General features: G+C 39.2%; 1 protein-coding gene across 2 annotated transcripts in view; it reads left to right on the top strand.

Annotated features, from left to right (window-relative positions):
- DGKB (diacylglycerol kinase beta) overlaps positions 1–19,609 on the top strand; it is a 452,380-nt gene that overhangs the window by 144,595 nt on the left and 288,176 nt on the right. For both annotated transcript variants that reach the window (XM_073333808.2, XM_073333809.2), the window contains exons 14-15: positions 5,614–5,730; positions 14,619–14,692. In XM_073333808.2, the coding sequence (XP_073189909.1) occupies positions 5,614–5,730; positions 14,619–14,692 (191 nt within the window). The remainder of the gene's footprint in view (positions 1–5,613; positions 5,731–14,618; positions 14,693–19,609) is intronic.

Consider the following 19,609-nt stretch of genomic DNA (forward strand, 5'->3'; position numbering starts at 1 on the left):
AACTTGTAATAAAACCGCTCTCACAATAAATGGGTAACTCAGGTTTCCTTGACCCTTCTTAGTCTGAGTTCCAAGATGCTTATGGCACAGAGACAGCTTTTGCTGAATGATGGTCTGCTCGTGGAGATTCATGAAGACCAGATGCCCATGTATCTATTAGTTCGATCAGGTGCCTTCAATACAGTTTATTGCACACCCTAGTGGGAGTAAACAGAGCTGTACTTGTGAATGTCACAATTTCATTTTTTAAAAGGTGTAGTAGTGTATACCTTTGCCTATCAACAGAAAATGGAAATTCTTTCTGTACATGCACACTGTATTAACCAATCAGTAGAAAAAGATCTTTTGTCAGAAGCTCCTGGCTTTGGACTAGGATTCAAAGGACCGATATATATATAATATATATTTACAAGAAGCAAAAGGGGTCTCTTTAAACTATTTTGGGCAACACAGACAATCTTTCCACATTCTTTCTCTGAATCTATAACCAAGTGTTCTCAGTCTCATTCTCAGAAATATGAATTGTGATGTGGTAGCCATAATGCTGTGAGAATATACTTTTGTTCAAGAGTGTCAGAAATAGGAATAAAGCAGCTCACTTAATTGTTCTGCATGACTGTTGTAATGTTCCTTTTAGTGGATTTCCCCTCCCCCCTCCTATTGTTCTAATGTTTTAGCGGAAATTTTTTTTTTCCAACAGAAACTACCCACTTTAGGAGTTTCAATCCCTGAGGTGTGTAACATAGAGGTGTCCACATATACATAAGTGTAAAAGGATCTTGATATTGCAACATTCTTCTTGTGATAAAGTGCATTTTGGGGCTGGCCTAGTGGTTTTGTGGTGGAGGTCTACATTGTCAGTTGAAAAGCCCTATTTCAGTTTTCAGGTTCTTTCTCTCTTATCTGGAGGCAGTGCTTCATAGTACTCAACAGTGACTCCCTGGAGTGATATTGAGTGATCCAAGTTCCATCCTATCTAACAGCCAAGGGATAGTGTGACAAAGTGGGAAATGTGAGGGGGAGAAAAAGGGGTATGAAAGATGGGAAAATGTGTAGAATTAGAATACTCACTTGGTGTAACAAGGGTTGTTTTGAATGTTATCAACCTGAAGAATGGACAGAAGAGCAGAACAATTTCATTCTGTAAGCCATCAAAATGTACATTAACTTTTCAAAGTGCTACATTGAGTAACTCTCACTCAACTTCACCCATGTCCATCAGACAAAATAATTTACAGCTACATCATTCATGCAATAAAAAAAAAATCATTGAATAGAACATAGTTCTAGTATAAATGTCTCCCATCTTGAAAATAAATGTCTGCATTTTGCAAGTTCATTTATTTTAAGCATCGGCTTTGCCTAACATTAATTTAGAAGTTGTGCACCATTGTTCAGAAATGTTTTTATTAAATTGTTATTATCTCTTTAAATTGCCATTTTTAGTTTCTGATAAAACCTTGGATATCATAGTAACATCCCAATTCTTGAAAACTTTCCCTTTTTAATTGTAATTAGAAAGGAACCTTCATTTAGATTTTCTTCGATAGAAGTATACAAAACATCAGTGCTAGAGAATCTGAGAGAAGATTTTTTGGCCACAAAATGTAAATTTCTTTCTGTATTTGTATTAATGCAAATATACAGTAAACAGTCAAGATGTCGATCATAGTATACATGTATCTGTACTATGGGCCAGATCCTTGTTGGTGCAATGCACGTAAAAAACCTGTGCCTAGCAGCAGAATGTGGAATAGAAGGTGGACAGTCCCTTATCTGCCCCTTCAAAACATTACAGAGAGGACACTCTTCTGGCCCGCCCATGACATACTCTGGTGTCCTATATGTACCTAAGATAGATGGCAGGAAGTACAGATATTGCTGAGTATAGGCTAGTGTATGTGCCAGACCAAAATAAGGCAATTCATGATCCAAAGCACACTGCAACACTCCATTAACTCTGGTTCTGCCACTCCATCCCTGCCCCAGCAACGTGACCCCGCCATCAGTTGGAAAAGTGACAGCAGGTGCCTCATAATACAGAAACACTGTTTCGGTTCTGTACATTTGAGATATTTAGAGTTGCAGTTGGGATTGATGGATGTATTGCAACACCATTTTTGAAGCAGGCATTAGATTCACTGCGGCAGTCCCTTGGGGAAAGTCCTGTAGAAGTTAATACAGAATAAATATACATTTTTAGAAATTCCTGTAAAACAATAGATTATAGTAGATAATGTCTGTTCTGTAGATTTTCATAACATCTAATGGAATTCTATAGCAAGAATATAATTTTTCAGTTATACTCTATAGGGTATAGATATGCTATAGAAAACTCCTATATTTCTGTTAAAGCCTGTAGGATTTTTCTGTTTCCAGTGTATGGAGAAATCTTACAGTATAACTGTGCAGGAGAAGCTTTCTTGTTCAGTTAGGCAAATTGTTGTCTAAACCAGACTACAAGTAATACAAGCTGGATAAAGGATATTGCTGGAAATGGAAGCATCAGCCATAGTGCCAAGTGAGGGGCTTTGCTGTTATCTGGGTCTCACGCTGGGATTAAAAAAAACAACAACTGTGCTTGAGGTAATCATCACTTGCTGCTTCTAGTTTGTGAATGATCAATAACAGCAGATTTGGGTATTGTGGTAAACATCGCTTTTGTGAAGACTATTCTCAGCAATGTAAAAATACTACTTCTCTGAGAAACAGCATGGTGTAAAAAGAGATTTTTAACAGCACATATTAGGAATAGACCTATTTTTTAAATAATTTATTTTTTCTCTGTTAAAATTATTTCCCCCTTTATATGTTGGATTTTACCCCTTTCCCTTATCTTCAGTGTTGTTCAATCTGACACTGTTTAGAGTTTGAATTCTCCCCAATTCCCTGACTTCTGTCCTTAAACCATTTTTGTATATCAGCCACACATGATTTGAGCTTTGAAAATACTTCAACATCAATAGCCATATTTGATCTTTTGCACCAAGGTATTACAAAATCCTACTTAACTCATGTATTTTCTCTTCATGTAGCTCTTATTAATTTTTGAGTGATTAATCTTGCTGATAATAATTATTTCCAAAGTTGTTTAGAATGTTTCTTGTTGTGCGGAATTTGTTTTAATATTTGAAATCGTCTCTCTTCGCTCATAGCACTACCAGATTCCCCATTTAAAAATACTAGAGTGAGTGGCACAGTGGGTTTGTGCAAAGCATATCTGAGTTTAACTCTTGTGTTAGATAAAAAATGAAAATCAGATTGGTTGTCTCATCCTGGTCCCAATTTGTAAAAATCATAAAAGCCATGCACTATTGACAGTCTCGGGGCAACACAGAGAATGTGTGTGTTTTATAGGTCAGTGCTGAGATGCATTGCCAAGGCTGTTCAGGTAAGCTTGTACAATGCCTGGCCAACACTGTTAATCTGTCCCTTGACTAAGCATTAAATGTACTTTGATATTTAAAACAACTAAGTTACATGCCAGATTCTTGGGCCCTGTGAAGGGGCATGTCCTCACACTGGTATGGAGGAGACTAACAAGCTCTTCAGGGCATGTTCCACACTAACAAGATGTACCGTGAAGGCTTGTTCAGTCTGCAGGAGCAGGAGATTAAAAGGAGGAATTTACCACTGGAAGGGGTAGTGAACAGGAAGAAGGCTGCTCCACCCAGAGACTGAGGGTAACAGAGGTAGTCCAGCAGAGTAGGAAACCGTTCTGATTGAAGCAAAGCAATATGTCCCAGGAAGAGGGGTAGAAAGTAAACCCCATGAAGGGGTAATAGACTCTGGGAGACTAAGCCCTTAGAGCTGGATATCCAGGGGCTGTCTGAGAGACTAGCCCTCTTTCCAGACAGATCCTCCTTTCTCACAAGGGGAAGGGAAGAGGAGGAGCCAATCCTTCGTCCCTATGCAATTGCCTCAGAAAGCTTCCCCAAGTGCTAGAGGGTAAAGAATGGACAGTGGGACCTGGGGGAGGAAGCGGGGGGCAGTCCAGGGAGCCCCTTCCCAGCCCACTATAATCCTATTGTACTGGTACAGAAGTGAAAAGCATCCAAAAGGCCAACTTAACTGTCTTCTTGAAGGTTCTTACTGTGTAGGGAAAATATCCAGCAAGTATAGAGTGCCATATCTGTTCTGTGCTATACACCCGTAGGCTCCTATTGGAGGTCAGAGTGCTACTGTCCTTCAGCAATCCCTGGCTGCTGAAAGGGTCTCTTTGTGGCCATAAGCAGCCAGGTACAACTTAGGGCATCAAGAGGCAACTAGGAGCATTAATTTCTGCCAGGGCAAGAATGACCCCTGCCCAGACCCTGATTTGGGGAACACAATGATAGTATAAAGCCTCTGCTGCCCCCCAGTAAACCCCAATAACAATAGTTCTGTTCAGGCATTGTACTAAGTCGAATGCCTGTCAGCTATGCCAGAGAATCTGTGTCAAAATCTCTTACTAATTAGTTTAAACTTCTTTAGAAAGAATGGGATAAAATAATTGCAGTGAAACCCCATTGGCTTTGCTGCAAGTACTCCAGGGATTGATTTGCCCCAGTATGTAACATAAGCTGTGGCATTTAATACATTGCTTATTGAGCACAGTTGGGGGGAGTGGCACAAAAGTGCCCTTCATGTGGTTTCCTGCTGAAGTAGTTCTGTGCCAGTCTAATCCCCTGGCTAGTTTAAAGCCCCTTTGTATGTCTGGAGTGATATAAAATTAATAGAGCCCAGGATTGGGGATACAGGTTTTACGTAATCAAGATCTTCCATATAATTTTGCATTGTATTTTGTGGACATGTGAAAAAGGACATGATGGATCTATTTTATAAATAGAGTAATAAATGAATAATACAGAGAACAAGTAGAATTCTCCCTCTTTTTAATTTTAAAGGTATCGCAAAGTTTGGTGAAACTAGTTGATAACAGTTGAAAGTCTGGTTGTCAAATCTCACAGTATTTCTCTTTCTACAGAGTTGTATCTTCTCTGTCTTTCACACACCCATATGCCCTGTGCATCAATATTATCAGAAGTTGCCAACCTCTTAGAAGTCTGATGTAGGTTAGCTGTGCTCTCTGTATATTGTTTCCCTATTCCACAAAATGTATCTTTTCTAAAAGAAAATATTTCTCTTAAATCTATATAGTCAATTTATTACAGTACCTGAAAGTATGAGTATATTTTGCCAGTGCCCAATGAAAGTGCCCTTAAAAAACTGTCTGTCCTGCATCAGAAACAGTTTTATAGAGATTAGTGATCTGTTAAAGAATTTCATTTTAAATTATTAGGAATTTATGTGATTAGCTTCCATGTTAGAGAACCTAGACCTGGCAGATGGGGATAATACAATATCAGATTATCTTTCACACCATTGCATTTCTTTTGTGATTGGACAGTTGTCATCTATCTATTGCCTAGCCTCTGTGGCACGTCTAGGCACATAAATAGATGTTGTGTGAAGTAGACAAACGTCACGTAGTGACTTGACTGAGGTCTCATTTTCACTAATGTAAGATCTGAATCTTTGCGTCTAGTGGAAAAGCTCGTACGCGGCTCCACTTTGTCAGCTAAAATAAACTTGTATTCCATGTTAAAATGCCCTTTTATACTTTTCTTCTAGGAAAGACAGGCAACTGTGAAAAAGGAAAAGAGCTGTCCCCAGCAAATGAACAAATTGGGAGAACGGACTAAGATGCAAAGAGCAAATTCTGTCACTGTAGATGGACAAGGACTTCAGGTGTGATTGTTGTGGGTTTGTTGTTTTGTTTTGTTTTTTATATGGGTATTTATAGATTAAGAGAAGAAAACACACTGAGCAACCTTAAAAAGGAACCATTTCCTACAGTACGATATGAATATTCCCAATACTTCTAAGTATTAGAAAATACTACAGTTTACCTTACAATAATGTAAATGTTCCCTTCTCTAAGAATGTCATCTGTGCAGGATTCTCACTCCTGGTTCTCAGCTCTCTAGAATGAGACTGGTGGAACTTCCAAAACTCTTAAATTATTTTTAGCCACAAAAATGTACCAGTAACGGGCCAAAGCATGATTCAGGCCCTTCAACAGCTGATTGTACAGCTTATGTTGTCCATACTTTGTAGATAACACTAAGTTCTGTGTTTCCATTAATCTGATACATGGTGAAGGTACTCCATTTTTATTTATTTTGTAAAGCACCATGCACACATATTCATATATAATTAGGTCAGAAGGGACCATTATGATCATCTAGTCTGACCTCCTGCACAAGGCAGGCCACAGAATTTCACCCACCACTCCTGCAAAAAACCTCACACCTATATCTGTGCTATTGAAGTCCTCAAATCGTAGTTTAAAGACTTCAAGGAGCAGAGAATCCTCCATATGGAACTATATGAACAATAATAGAGTAATACCTTGTTTCTTACCAGGATTCAAGCTTGGTTGAAGGCAAGATTGCTGAGGCTTTGTCCATATGAGCCTGAGTTTATAGTAGTAGGTCAGGGAAACAACCAGAAGATTTGGCAAAAGTGATATCTATGCCTTTGGTTGAGGGAGTTTGCCTGCATTTTGTAAGACAGATTCAAAGCTTGGTGGATTTATTGGATTCTTTACTACTTTAGGATGCCCTGCTAGTGCTAGTGATGAAAAGTACTTTTATTATTTGTTTGGCCCGGAAGCTGTTTCTTGGAATCTACGTGACCCAAATAGCCCATTAGGGTGTTTCCATTGGAATTTTCAGAAGCACTCAGGTGCAGTTTCAGGTGCTGGTTTAACTTTTAAAGTCTTAAATGGCTTGGATCATCCTGTGTACTTCAAAGTCCCCCTTTTTCCTCATGTGATGCTGTAGCAGTTGGCAGTAAAATGACTGTACCTACTTGGGCAAGGAATCTGGGTGAAGCCAAGTAGAGACAACTGTGATGTCTATACACCAGTGTAAGGAACCTGGGTAACAAAATGCGGGAACTAGAACTACTGGTGCAGGAAGTAAAACTAGATATTATAGGGCGAATGGAAACACAGTGGAATAGTAGTCATGCCTGGAATACAGGTACTGACAGGTATGTGCTGCTCAGGAAAGACAGAGATAAAGATAAAGATGGTGGAGTAGTATTGTATACTAATGGTGAGGTAGACTGTAAAGAAATTAGAATTGGTGTAAGGGATATAATGAAATCTGTTTGAGTCAAATCACTCTGGGGAAGAAAGGCAACAGTGGGATATAGTGCTTGGGGTCTGCTACAGACCTCCAGGATCAGATTTGGGTAAGGACAGAGACTTCTTTAATATTTTTAATGAAATAAATACTACTGGAAATTGTGTGGTCATGGGAGACTTTAATATCCCAGATATAGACTGGAGGACAAGTGCTACTAATAATGATAGAGCCCAGATATTCCTGGATGTGATAGCCAACAGATTTCTTCACCAAATAGTCACTGAACCAACAAGAGGGAATGCTATTTTAAATTTAGTATTGGTAAGTAGCGAGAATTACTTAAAGGGCAACCTTGGTTTGAGTGATCATGACTTAATGCACTGTAAGCTAAAATTACATCTGCAATTAGGGGCCTTGCTTTTAAAAGGGCAATTTAAAAAAAAATTAAGGGAATTAGGGAAGTTAACTGGACTGAAGTCAAGGTACTGAATGTGGACAAAGCTTGGAATTACTTTAAGACAAACTTGCGGAAACTGTCTAGAGCCTTCATCCCAAGCAAGGGGAAAAATTTGTAGGGAAGAGTTGCAGACCAAACTGGATAAACAAGCTTCTCAAACAAAATATTAAGAGAAAGCAGAAAGCCTACAAGGGATGGAAGAAGAGATGGATCATAAAGGAAAGCTACTTACTGGAGGTCAGAAAGTGTAGGGGAAAAGTGAGAACTGCCAAAAGCCAAGCAGAGTTGGACTTTGCAAAGGAAATTAAAACCAACAATAAAAGGTACTTTAGCCATAGGAAGAAAACAAGGAAAGAAGTGGAACCACTATGGACAGAGGGTGGGGTGGAGATTAAAGATAATATAGGTATGGTCCAACACCTAACCGAATACTTTGCCTCAGTTTTTAATAAGAATAATGAGGAGTTTGGGAGGGGGGGCAGTAGCAAGTGGCTAATGGGAATGAGGATATGGAAGTAGAAATCACTACACCTGAGGCGGAAGTCAAACAGCTTAATGGGACCAAATCAGGGGCCTGGATAATCTTCATCCAAGAATATTAAAAAGGAACTGGCACATGAAATTGCAAATCCAATAGCAAGGATTTTTAATAAATCTGTAAACTCGGAGGTTGTGACTTGAGAATTGCAAATATAGTACCTATATTTAAGAAAGGAAGAAAAAGCGATCCAGAAAACTACAGTCCTATTAGTTTGACTTCAATTGTATGCAACATCTTGGAACAAATGTTGAAAGAGAAAGTAGTTAAGGACACAGAGGTAAATGGTAATTGGGATAAAATACAACATGGTTTTACATGACCTTACAAAAGGTCAGGCCAGGACAACCCCGATCTCTCTTTTTTTTTAGAAGATAAGCTGATTTTCTAGACAAAGGAAATGCATTAGATCTAATCTATTTGGATTTCTAGTAAGGCATTTGATACAGTTTCACATGGGAAATTATTAGTTAAATTGGAGAAGGTGGGGATAAACATACAAATCGAAAGGTAGGTAAGGAACTGGTTAAAGGGAAGACTACAATGGGTCATACTGAAAGGGGAACTGTCAGGCTGGATGGAGGCTACTAGTGGAGATCAGTCTTGGAACCAATCTTTTTTAACATTTTCATTAATGACCTTGGCACAAAAAGTTGGAGTGTGCTAATAAAATTTGCAGATGTCACAAACCTGGGAGGTGTTACCAATACAGAGAAGGATGAGAATATCACACATGATTATTTGGATGACATTTAAAACTGGAGTAGAAATGGGATGAAATTTACTAGTGCAAAATGCAAGGTCATGCATTTAGGGACTAACAATAAGAATTTTTGCTACAAACTTCGGACATATCAGTTGGAAGTGACAAAGCAGGAGAAAGACCTTGTCAATCACAGGATGACTCTGAACTGCCAGTATGATGTGGGCCTGAAAAAAGGCTAATGAAATACTAGGATGCATCAGGAGAGGTATTTCCAGTAGAGAAGTGTTATTACCATCGTACAAGGCCCTAGCCTCAGTGATGTTTCACTCCATATTCTTTATGAAAATATGCTTATGATATGAATATGACATAACTGAGATATACTTTATGCAAGATGGCTCATGTAAGATATCATTAGAAAGGTTATGATTGACTGAATGTAATTATCCAGTTTGTATGCCTGTGTGTGTTACTTTGGGAGTCAACCCCAACTAGCCCTTCAGGTACAACAGTGGAAAAGCCAGACAGGACTAATGGGCCATTAGCAGAGAAAATGGACTGTGAAAGAGCTTAAACAGTGAGGAGACTTTGTGGCATCTTAGAGACTAACAAATTTATTTGGGCATAAGCTTTCATGGGCTATAACCCACTTCATCAGATGCATGGAGTGAAAAATACAGTAGGCAGGTATAAATACATAGCACATGAAAAGATGGGAGTTGCCTTACGAATTGGGGGGTCAGTGCTAATGAGGCCAATTCAATCAGGGTGGATGTGACCCATTCCCAATAGTTGACAAGAAGGTGTGAGTATCAATAGAGGGGAAATTACTTTTTGTAGTGACCCAGCCACTTTATTCAGGCCTAATTTGATGGTGTCACATTTTCAAATTAATTCCAGTTCTACAGTTTCTCACTGGAGTCTGTTTTTGGAATTTTTTGCTGTTAAGAATGGCTACTTTTAAGTCTGTTGTTGAGTGTCCAGGGAGATTGAAGTGCTTGCCTACTGGTTTTTTAATGTTACAATGCTTGATGTCTGATTCGTGCCCATTTATTGTCAAGAATTGTAAGGTTTGAACCCAAGCTGGAAGAGCATCTAGCTTGTGAGTAATAATACCTGAGGTCTCAAGAGGGAGACCAGTGCAGTTGCCTTTCCAGACTTTCTGTAATCTGCCTGCAACAATATGTAGGATGAGAAATACTATTTGTAACCAATTTCTTTAGTGAAACTGGCTTAGTTTGCGTGTTTGGTTTCATTTGCTTAGTAATCTGATCTGTTCTGTCTGCTACCCCTTTTACCACTTAAAATCTGCCTTTTATAGTTAATAAAATTTGTTTTGTTTATTATTAAACCCAGTTTGTGTAATTTCTAACTGGGTGGGGGAGGAGGGAAGAGGCGGATTTTATAATATATCTTTGGGTCTGCACTCCAAGGGAGGTGAACACCTGTGTGCTGGGGGCAAGTCCCCTTAAGTTGAGCCTTCCCAGAACTGATCTCAATGTCTGTTTCATTCTGCAGTTGGGTGTAGCCCTGCCTGTGTGTGTGCTGGAGGAGGCTTAATAGCCTGATTCAGCAAGACAGGTAAAAAGGGTGCCCAAACTGGCATAAGAATTGGGCTCAGTGGTATGTCAGCACATCAGGTGGCATCCTAAGGAGTCCAACCTGTCACAGCCTCATCTGGAATACTGTGTGCAGTTCTAGTCTCCCGTGTTTAAGAAAGATGAATTCAAACTGGAACAGGTGCAGGGAAGGGCTACTAGGATGACTAGGAAAATGGAGAACCTACCTTATGAGAAGAGATTTAAGGAGCTTGGCTTTTTTATCCTAAGAAAATAAAGGCTGAGGGGAGATACGATTTCTCTCTATAAATACATCAGAGGGATAAACGCCAGGAAGGGAGCGGAGTCATTTAAGTTAAGGGTCAATGTTGGCACAAAAGCAAATGGATATAAACTGGCCATCAATATGTTTAGGTTTGAAATTAGACACAGGTTTCTAACCATCAGGGGAGTGAAGTTCTGGAACAGCTTTTGAAGGGATGTAGTGGGGGCAAAAACCTAATGTGTGTCAAGAGTGAACTTGGTATGTTTGTGGAGGGGATGGTGATGATGAGCTTGCCTAAAATGCCATATGGTCCATCCACGACTGCTATTAGCAAATACCTCCAATGGCTGGAGATAGAATACAGTATGGGGCGGGCTCTGAGTTAGTACAGAGAATTCTTTCTCAGGTTTCTGACTGGTGGGTCTCACCCATCTGCTCAGGGTCTAACTGGTCGCCATATATGGAGTCAGGAAAGAATTTTCCCCCAGGTCAGAGTGGCAGAGACCCTGGGAGGTTTTCACTTTCCTCTGCAGCATGGGGCACAGGTCACTCGCTGGTTTGAACCAGAGTAAATGATGCACTCTATAACTTGAAGTCATTAAATAAAGATTTGAAGACTTCAGTAACTCAGGCAGAGGTTATAGGTTTATTACAGGGTGGACGGGTGAGGTTCTGTGGTCTGTGGTGTGTCGGAGGTCAGACTAGATGATCATGATGGTTCTTTTGGTTGTAAAGTCTATGGGTCTGTGAGATTCTCCAGATCTGTGAGGGTTTTAGTTTTTGAACTTATTTTATAGTTCTTCCTAACAACATTTATATAAGGACTCAGATTTGGTTAATAAATTCAGTAAATATAGTAAATTGTCCATTCATATTGGTGTCCTAATTTTCTGTATAAGACACTCTGATGCTAAATTTTTGTAGTTACGGTTAATGTGTATTTTTACTACTTAATTACACAGTAAAATAACAAATGCTTATACTTTGTTGGATCAATAATAATCCAAGACAAGATTTTTGTTTTATAATGTTGCCATCTCCCTATAAAATATATAAACTGCCATCAGTAATTTACTCAAAACAGGTGTTCAGGCAGTTTAACTTGGAAGACAAATATTTGGATCAGAAAACTTAATAATTGGCACTTATTTACTGTTTTATAGTCTCAAAACACTATATAAACATTAACAGATCCTCACAACATTTCTGTGAGATTGGTAGTGTGGTCCTCATTGTAAAGAGATGTCTGGTCTTCTATTGAAAACAATGGCAAGACTTCTGTTGCAGGATTGGGCCCAGATCATTTGAGTGACCTGTTCTATGACTTCAGGAAGGCCTTCTTTAAATTAAATTAAGGCATGAAAACGTTCACTAATTTAGTCTAAATCTCAGGTTGCATTTTGAATTATCTGGAAATGTCTACATTATTTAGAAAAGTCATTTAGAAAAGCTGTAAGAAATTAATTGAAAGAGACCTTATTTTTTTCAGAATGGAATAGAATAGAAATTGATTATTAGGCTATTTAGATGGTCCAAGAACTTTTACCTATGATAATATGGTTGGACTTTGAAATATAAAAGCTTTGAAAGGGAAATAATTGCATCTATGAGATTTATTTTTTTGTTTAGAAAAGTATCAAGAAAAAAAAACATAATCACAGAAGAAAGTGCAGGTAACTCAGTGGCATTGAGGATCTGTGCTACTTAGAGAAGACTATTAATCATAGTTAAGCACATTAATCTTACTTCTTTCTAGTTAACCAGCATAATGATCAGGATTATTATTTCTAATTAGAGGAAGTAATAGATCATGTGTAACCTTAAGATGAGTCTCATTAATTAACCTGAGTCCTAAGGGATTTCAGATAGGTAGTCCATCTTTGTCACAATGAGTATCATTGGTTTACACTTAGTTCACAGGAAAAAACATCATTGGAATTGGACTAAACAACTAAAATTGATTAAAATTATAGATAAGAAATAAATACATGACAATCCTTAATATATCCTGCAATTTTATATCCAAAGTATACTGATGCACAAACATCCAGTGCATACTCTGTATAGATATATTTGGCCTGCTTCTGGTGTTGTATTGGTTTTACACTTGGGTAACTCCATTGACTTCACTGTACTTACTCCTGATTTACCCTGGTGTAAATTAGATCAGAATCAGAACCACTCTGTATACAGTTGTAGGTGGAACTGGTAGTGCTGTCTATCAGTAAGATTGCATGACACTACATTTTAAGACTTTTTTTCAATTGCTGATTGCATTATCAAACTTTAACTGAATTTTTCCATGGCGTATGTCTGTCCTAGACTGAGTATTTTGGAAGTTTTCACTGAAAAAGTTTGAGAGAGAATGAGATTAAGGAGAAATACTTTATTTTGACAATATTAAAAAAAATAGTAGTTATTTTATTGAGAACTACTAATGCCTCTGTGCTTTGGAGCAAGCACTTGAATTTTAATATAGAAACTGAATTTTTTGTTCAATTATGTGCTTTTTGCTGTCTCCATCAAAAATCAACCTAATCCGGCCAATTTATAAACCTCTGAAAAATCTGTTTGCACATACTCAGTGGAGACTTGCTAGAGTTTAGCAGATAAACTCCCTGAAGATTCCATCTGTACTGAATATGCTCCAGCCCAGGGCTACAGGAGCTGAGCAGGACTTTGCCATGGGGATCAGGCAGAACAGCTGAGAGCAAGGACACTCTTAATTCTGGCTTTTGCTAATTTGTGAGTGCTCAACTTTACAACCTTAATATGCATTCAAGGTGTTTTTTCATGTAATGTTTGTATAAAATGGTGTTGAGAACTTTAATGTAAAACTGTTGCTTAATGGATTGAAAAGGGATACAGGATCAGATCCTCAGCTGGTGAATATATTCATAAATTCATTCATGTCACTCAAGCTATGATAATTTACATCAGCTGAGGATGTGCCTCATAATATCTGAAAGTACAAAGCAATTATATTGTCTGCTAGGGTGGTGATAGTTTTGCTTCTAAGCTAAAAACTGATGTCAATATCTATTATAGAGTACTTGTGGCACCTTAGAGACTAACAAATTTATTTGAGCATAAGCTTTCGTGAGCTACAGCTCACTTCATTGGAATGCATCCGATGAAGTGAGCTGTAGCTCACGAAAGCTTATGCTCAAATAAATTGGTTAGTCTCTGAGGTGCCACAAGTACTCCTTTTCTTTTTGCGAATACAGACTAACATGGCTGCTACTCTGAAACCTGTCAATATCTATTATGTTACATCCCCAGCTGAGAGAGGGGAAGCACATAGAGAGCATTCACTTCTCCAATATTAGTATTTCTATCTTTGACTGGTACTGATTGCTACACTTTTTACAAAAAATACTTGGTTTTATGCCATTTCAATTAGTGAGGGTTAGTAACATGAAAAAAAATACGGATCATCTTGTGAAATCACCTTTAGGTTCAACATTTCACATAGTTTAGGTTCAGACACACCTGGAGACTTGGCTGAAAACATTCGCCAAAGGACTGGGAATGCTAGTTTTACTTTGTTTTAAAAAGACATTTCTTTCTTGAGACCTTGTGTTTTCTTTATTGCTTGTCTGCCATGGCATATACCTGCTCTCTCAGATCAAAGTTATTCGTTTCTTGCATCAGCAGATGTGTACATCCTTTATTTAGCTATATAGTTTATATGTGCCAAGGCTGAATTGACTTCAGTGGAACTTATGTTTAAAATGGCAGCACAGCAGTATGCCAGAGAGAGAATAATAAATGACAAAATTTGTAAAAAATCAGTCAAAAGGGAATTATTGCAAATTGTGGAATTATTTCAACTGGATTACAGTTACAGGAGCACAGGCTGAGTTTGCATTAAGCTTGTTGCTTTCTGTCTACTGTAGGATAAATTGAATGCAACACACAACATTAACAAATGCATGTGTTATTCCCTACTTTTAGATCACTCCAGTTCCAGGAACTCATCCACTTTTAGTTTTTGTCAACCCTAAAAGTGGGGGGAAACAAGGAGAAAGGTATGTTCTTTTCTTCTTTTGTTTTAAAAGTTTGTCAGTCTTTCTGATATGTTGATCCTTTGTGTCAAAATGCAGTTGACAACCTGAAGAGCAACTAGTTTTGAATGACTTTTGGAGTACATTTTAAAAATGTGATGCCTTAGATTTGGACATCCCTAGTATTCTTTTCTGCAGAGGTATTAGTACGGTAGTTAGTGATAAGAGTGAGTTCTCTGCAATATTCTTGGTTCAAGACCCCAAATATCAACTATATCCAGTGATTTATGTATATAATTATTCCTGAGGGAATTCTGTGCCAAAAAATTAAAAATTATGCACACAATATTTTAAAATTCTGCAAATTTTATTTGTCAGTAAATAAATGTGGCTCCAGCATGGCAGTGGGGAGCATTGAGGTGGGAGATCACCCTGAAGCTCCCACCTTCTTTGGTACAGGGACTCGGCAGTGAGGCTGCACCTGACAGTGACACAGTGCAAGGGCTGCACTTGCCCCAGAAACACCCCAGGGCCCTGGCCCTCTGCACTAGATGCACCAGGTGTGGGTGGACAAGCTCAGCTCAGCAGGATCCAAGTGTGGAGAGCTTAGTGTGGGGAGATCTAGGTATGAGGTGAGAGGTGTCCATGTGGGGCAATCTGGGTACGGGTGGCTCAGTGGGAGATCTGGATGCACAGGGGCTCATTTCGGTGTTCCAGGTACAGGGGCAATGGGACTCTGCAGGGATCCAGGTGAAGGTGGTTGGGGTTCAGGAGGGCGGGTCTGGGTGTGTGGGGCTCAGTGGTGGGGTCTGGGTGCTGGGGGAGTGGGGCTTGATGGAGTAGGGGTCCATGTGTAACTGGTTGGGATCAGTGGGGTGGGGGTCTGGGTGTGGGGGGCTCGTTGGAGGGATCCATGTGTAGGGGGTTAGGGCTTGTCAGAGTGAGGATTCAATGGGCCTGTTTAATGGGAGAGCCCCAATTGCTGCCAAGGGGATGCCACATGCCAGGCTCCTGCTTCTCCCAGCGATTCCCCTATCTCCTTTTCTTCTCCATTCCCCCATTTCTTCCCCATTGTCTTTCCCCCTCGCTCTCCTTCCCTCATATCCCCCATCTCCTCTTACCCAGCCCCACTGCGGTTACCCACTGTTGTACACAGAAAGGTAGCATGACTGGCACTAGGACCCAGAGGCGGCATTAAGCTCCAGAGTCAGCAGAGCTCAGACGCAGCTCTGCGCTTGCAAAAGTGGCGGGGAGCAGTGGCATGTAACCCCGTTTGCCCCCCAATGCCTCTTCTCTGTTTGGAGGGGGGCAATCCCACCCAAAAACTGTGCCCATGGTCGCCTCATGTGGCATCCCTTTGCTTCCCTGCCATTTTCTGCAGGAATTCTGCGGGGGGACATTTTCTGCGGAAGCGCAGTCCTGCAGAATTCCCTCAGGAGTATTATAATTTAATTTGCTCTTCTATCTCTTGTACTAATTCTGATATTTTAACAATTCTCTTTATAATTCCCATAATAGTTAGCCATTTAGGCTAATGGTCTATCAAAGAGCAATAGACATACTTTTTGTTCTGATGTAAATCTACCCTTAATATGAACAATAAAAAAAGTTTTCCACCCTCATTATAATACTGGCCACACTGGCCACGTATTATGAGGACTACAAAAGGGAAGCATTAGAATAATGGCTGTAAAGTATTAAGTCTTGATCCTGCAAACATTTACATATCTGCTTAACTTTATGTATGTTAATAATCACATTGACTTTAATGGGACTAGTCACAAGTGTTAAGTTAAACGTGTGTGTAAGTGTAGCTTAGTAGTCACACTACCCCAGCAGAGCCATGACAGAGTGGTGGCAGGGAGCCCCTTCCCACCCCCAGCTCCTCTACCGAGCTTGTGTCTGCTGGACCCCCCTGCGAAGCAGCAAGTTTGAGAGTTAACACCCACTATGATGCATGGGGAAGCGCAGACCTCTTAAAACTATTGTGTCAGACTGTCTGCAACGCGCACAGAAATCACTGTATCAGTTACTCTCAAGTCATATTTTCGAGATTTCCTTCAAAGCCACGAGTGCTAGAAATATAATTTTATTTTCAACTAAAGCTGAAATTCTGGTGTCGTCATGCAACTTCAGGAGCTAGTGTCATGCTTGTAGTGCCAATGTCTTAATCTGGCCTTGACACTCCCAGAAGGCTAGGTTGCAGTCTTCTAGCCAAGTGCTAAATAAAGTATTCTTGGGCATTGCAGCTACTTGGATATCAAGAAGCAGCAAAGGTTACAACAGGACTCCCAAATTGTTAGTCAAGGGAAGGAGTAAATATAACCACTGCTACTTTTCTCCAGTTCCCCCCCTCACACTCCCGAACACCAACATTACCTTAATTTTGTCTGTCTCAGCCACTCCCAGGTTTTGGCTAGATACTGAGAAGGCTGATCAGCTGTTCTTTCTGTGTCTAATGAAATGATGATGCAGTGTTGTCTGCATTCTAAGGCACAACAGCCCAATTAATTCACCATGTCCCCTAATGGTCTCTCCTAATTTGTATTGGCAAAGGTAACAGAGTAGAACCCTGTGGCACCCACTGGAGAGATTCTCAGAGCAAAAAAGTAATGGACTAAAACTACCATCTGAGTGCTCAGGGGAAAGAAAAATGACGCAACTCAAGCGAATTAGCTAATCACTGGCATAACCCATACAGATGTTAACAATAGTTTATGGTTAATTGTGTCAAAAGCAGGTAATTGATCTAAAATAGCCAACATGGAGACTTCCCAATCAATCACCACAAGGAGGCTGTCCATAAATGAGACTGGAACTATCTTTTCACCATAGGCAGACCTAATGTGGCTAGAAATGTGCTCTTGGCCCATAGGCAGAATATCCTCTGAAGAGGATTTTGCTCTATACCTTTAAGGTGTACTGCTGTGGTCATTTCATCTCAGTGCAAGTAACATTTCAGAAGAATAACAAGAATGTAATTAAGGGCACATGTTGTATTAAAGGATTAATTCTTAAGTGTGAATAAGTCTTCAGGACCTGGTCATAGTAATAGTATTTTACTTTTTTAATTTTCTTGGAATGCCTTTTTTGAATTGCTATCTGGACAGCAACCAAGGACAGGTAACAGATAATTATAGACTGTAGCGGCTACACAGGGCAAAATGGGGCATTTTTCTCTACTGTTTTGCACCTTATATAGTCATTTACACCTGTGCAAAGTGAAATTATAGCACTTTACACCCACTTTGCACTCACTTTGCACAGGTGTAAATGTGACTACTCAAAGCATGAGGCAATATAGAATCATGTGCATGGTTTCTGCCCCAGACACTATATAGCTAAAAGATAGAGGATAGGATGTAACAAAACCACAATGACTATCCAGCAGTGTTTGTTGTTGTCCCTTGTTAGTCCCAGGATTTTTGAGGGTGGATTTATTTGTTATTTAGTAAAAGTAGTATTTGAAAGGAGGACGAGTGATTTTAGGTCCCTTGGAAGAAACGTGCTTTTGGTGTGTTTTTGTAGTTAGTGTTTTTTGGTTTGGTTTTGTAGTTTTTTGTTTTGTTTTGTTTTTTAAGAACTTGAAGGAGGTAAGGGGAACTACTGTGTTAGGTTAGGTCCTTGCATGAGCCTTGTACCCCTAAACTTCTGGTCCAGAGTGAGAACATTTTCTTCTGAGTCATACTGACTCCATCGTAGTGTGTGCACTTATTTCAGCAACAGCGGTAGACTTTTCAAGTGGCTGAAATTTAAGGTTTATGAGCTATGGCACATTCCCCAAATAGAAATTACAGTAGTGTAAAAACACCTAATTTTTATAGACTAGAATTTCATTATCTTGGCTCACGCACATTAAGGTGATGTTTTACTGAAAGCTGATCTACAGACTTTACTTAGGATTTTCTTTATTTGATGTATCATGATGAGCTGAGCTACAATTTTTAATCGAGTTTCATTCAATAAAGAAAGGTTGTGACAGATTTTGTTAAGAATCCGGTAGTTCTTCATGATGTTGTCTCTGCGGATCTCCACTGTGAGACTGTGGGTACATGAACACAGCAAAAAAACAAAACCAAAAAAATCCCAAGCCCATGGCAGTGAATCTAGAGTCCATATCAACTGATTGGGGCTCACAGGGCTTGTGCTGTCAGGCAAAAAATAGCAGTGTAGAAGTTCACGCTCAGAGATTCTACCCCCCTCCATATTGTACCACCCCATTTCAATGCAGTTAGCCTTTTGGGAAGTGTACACATACCCTTCTGTTTCAGCATTATAGAACTAATTTTATAAATACCTGTATCTTTCCCTTAGTTTCTTTCTTATTCTAGCCACACCTCTGAAACTGAAGGGAAGGAGACTGAGGAATAGTTTAGAGTAGGGCAAGTGGGTATCTTCTTGAATATTGGCACAGTGCATTCACACAGCATGTTGATCTGTTGAGGCAACATATTCAGAGAACAAAAGTTACTATGGCTAGTAGCCTCTTTTTTTCTTCAGCAGTGTCTCGTGTTATCTTTATTACAAGTAATAAAATCCAAATTATTTTCAATAAGCAGTGGCTTGGCAAATTTATATAGTTTAATAAAATGTTATTCTTGAGATTTTAAAGAAATCCATATAGTAGTAAACAAAAAAAGTTGAACAACTAGTAGATATATTTATAAAATAAAGGATACTATGAAACTTGCTCCAATTATACTTTCTTTTTAGGTGGTGGGCTAGATAGTGACTCTGTTTACAACATTTTAACATTGACTTGGACCAAGGATACGCTACGGCTGTAGAGAAAAAGTGTTTATAAAGGATTAGAAAAAAATACAATTAAATACAGTATACAATAACAGGAAAATAGCATTAAGATTAAACTGACGAATCCAAGTTTTTTGTGTACCAAACATATATTCCCATTAAAAATGATTACATAGAAGTGCAGCAAAT

This window comes from Lepidochelys kempii, chromosome 2 (assembly GCF_965140285.1).
Source record: "Lepidochelys kempii isolate rLepKem1 chromosome 2, rLepKem1.hap1, whole genome shotgun sequence".
Lineage (NCBI taxonomy): Eukaryota > Metazoa > Chordata > Testudines > Cheloniidae > Lepidochelys > Lepidochelys kempii.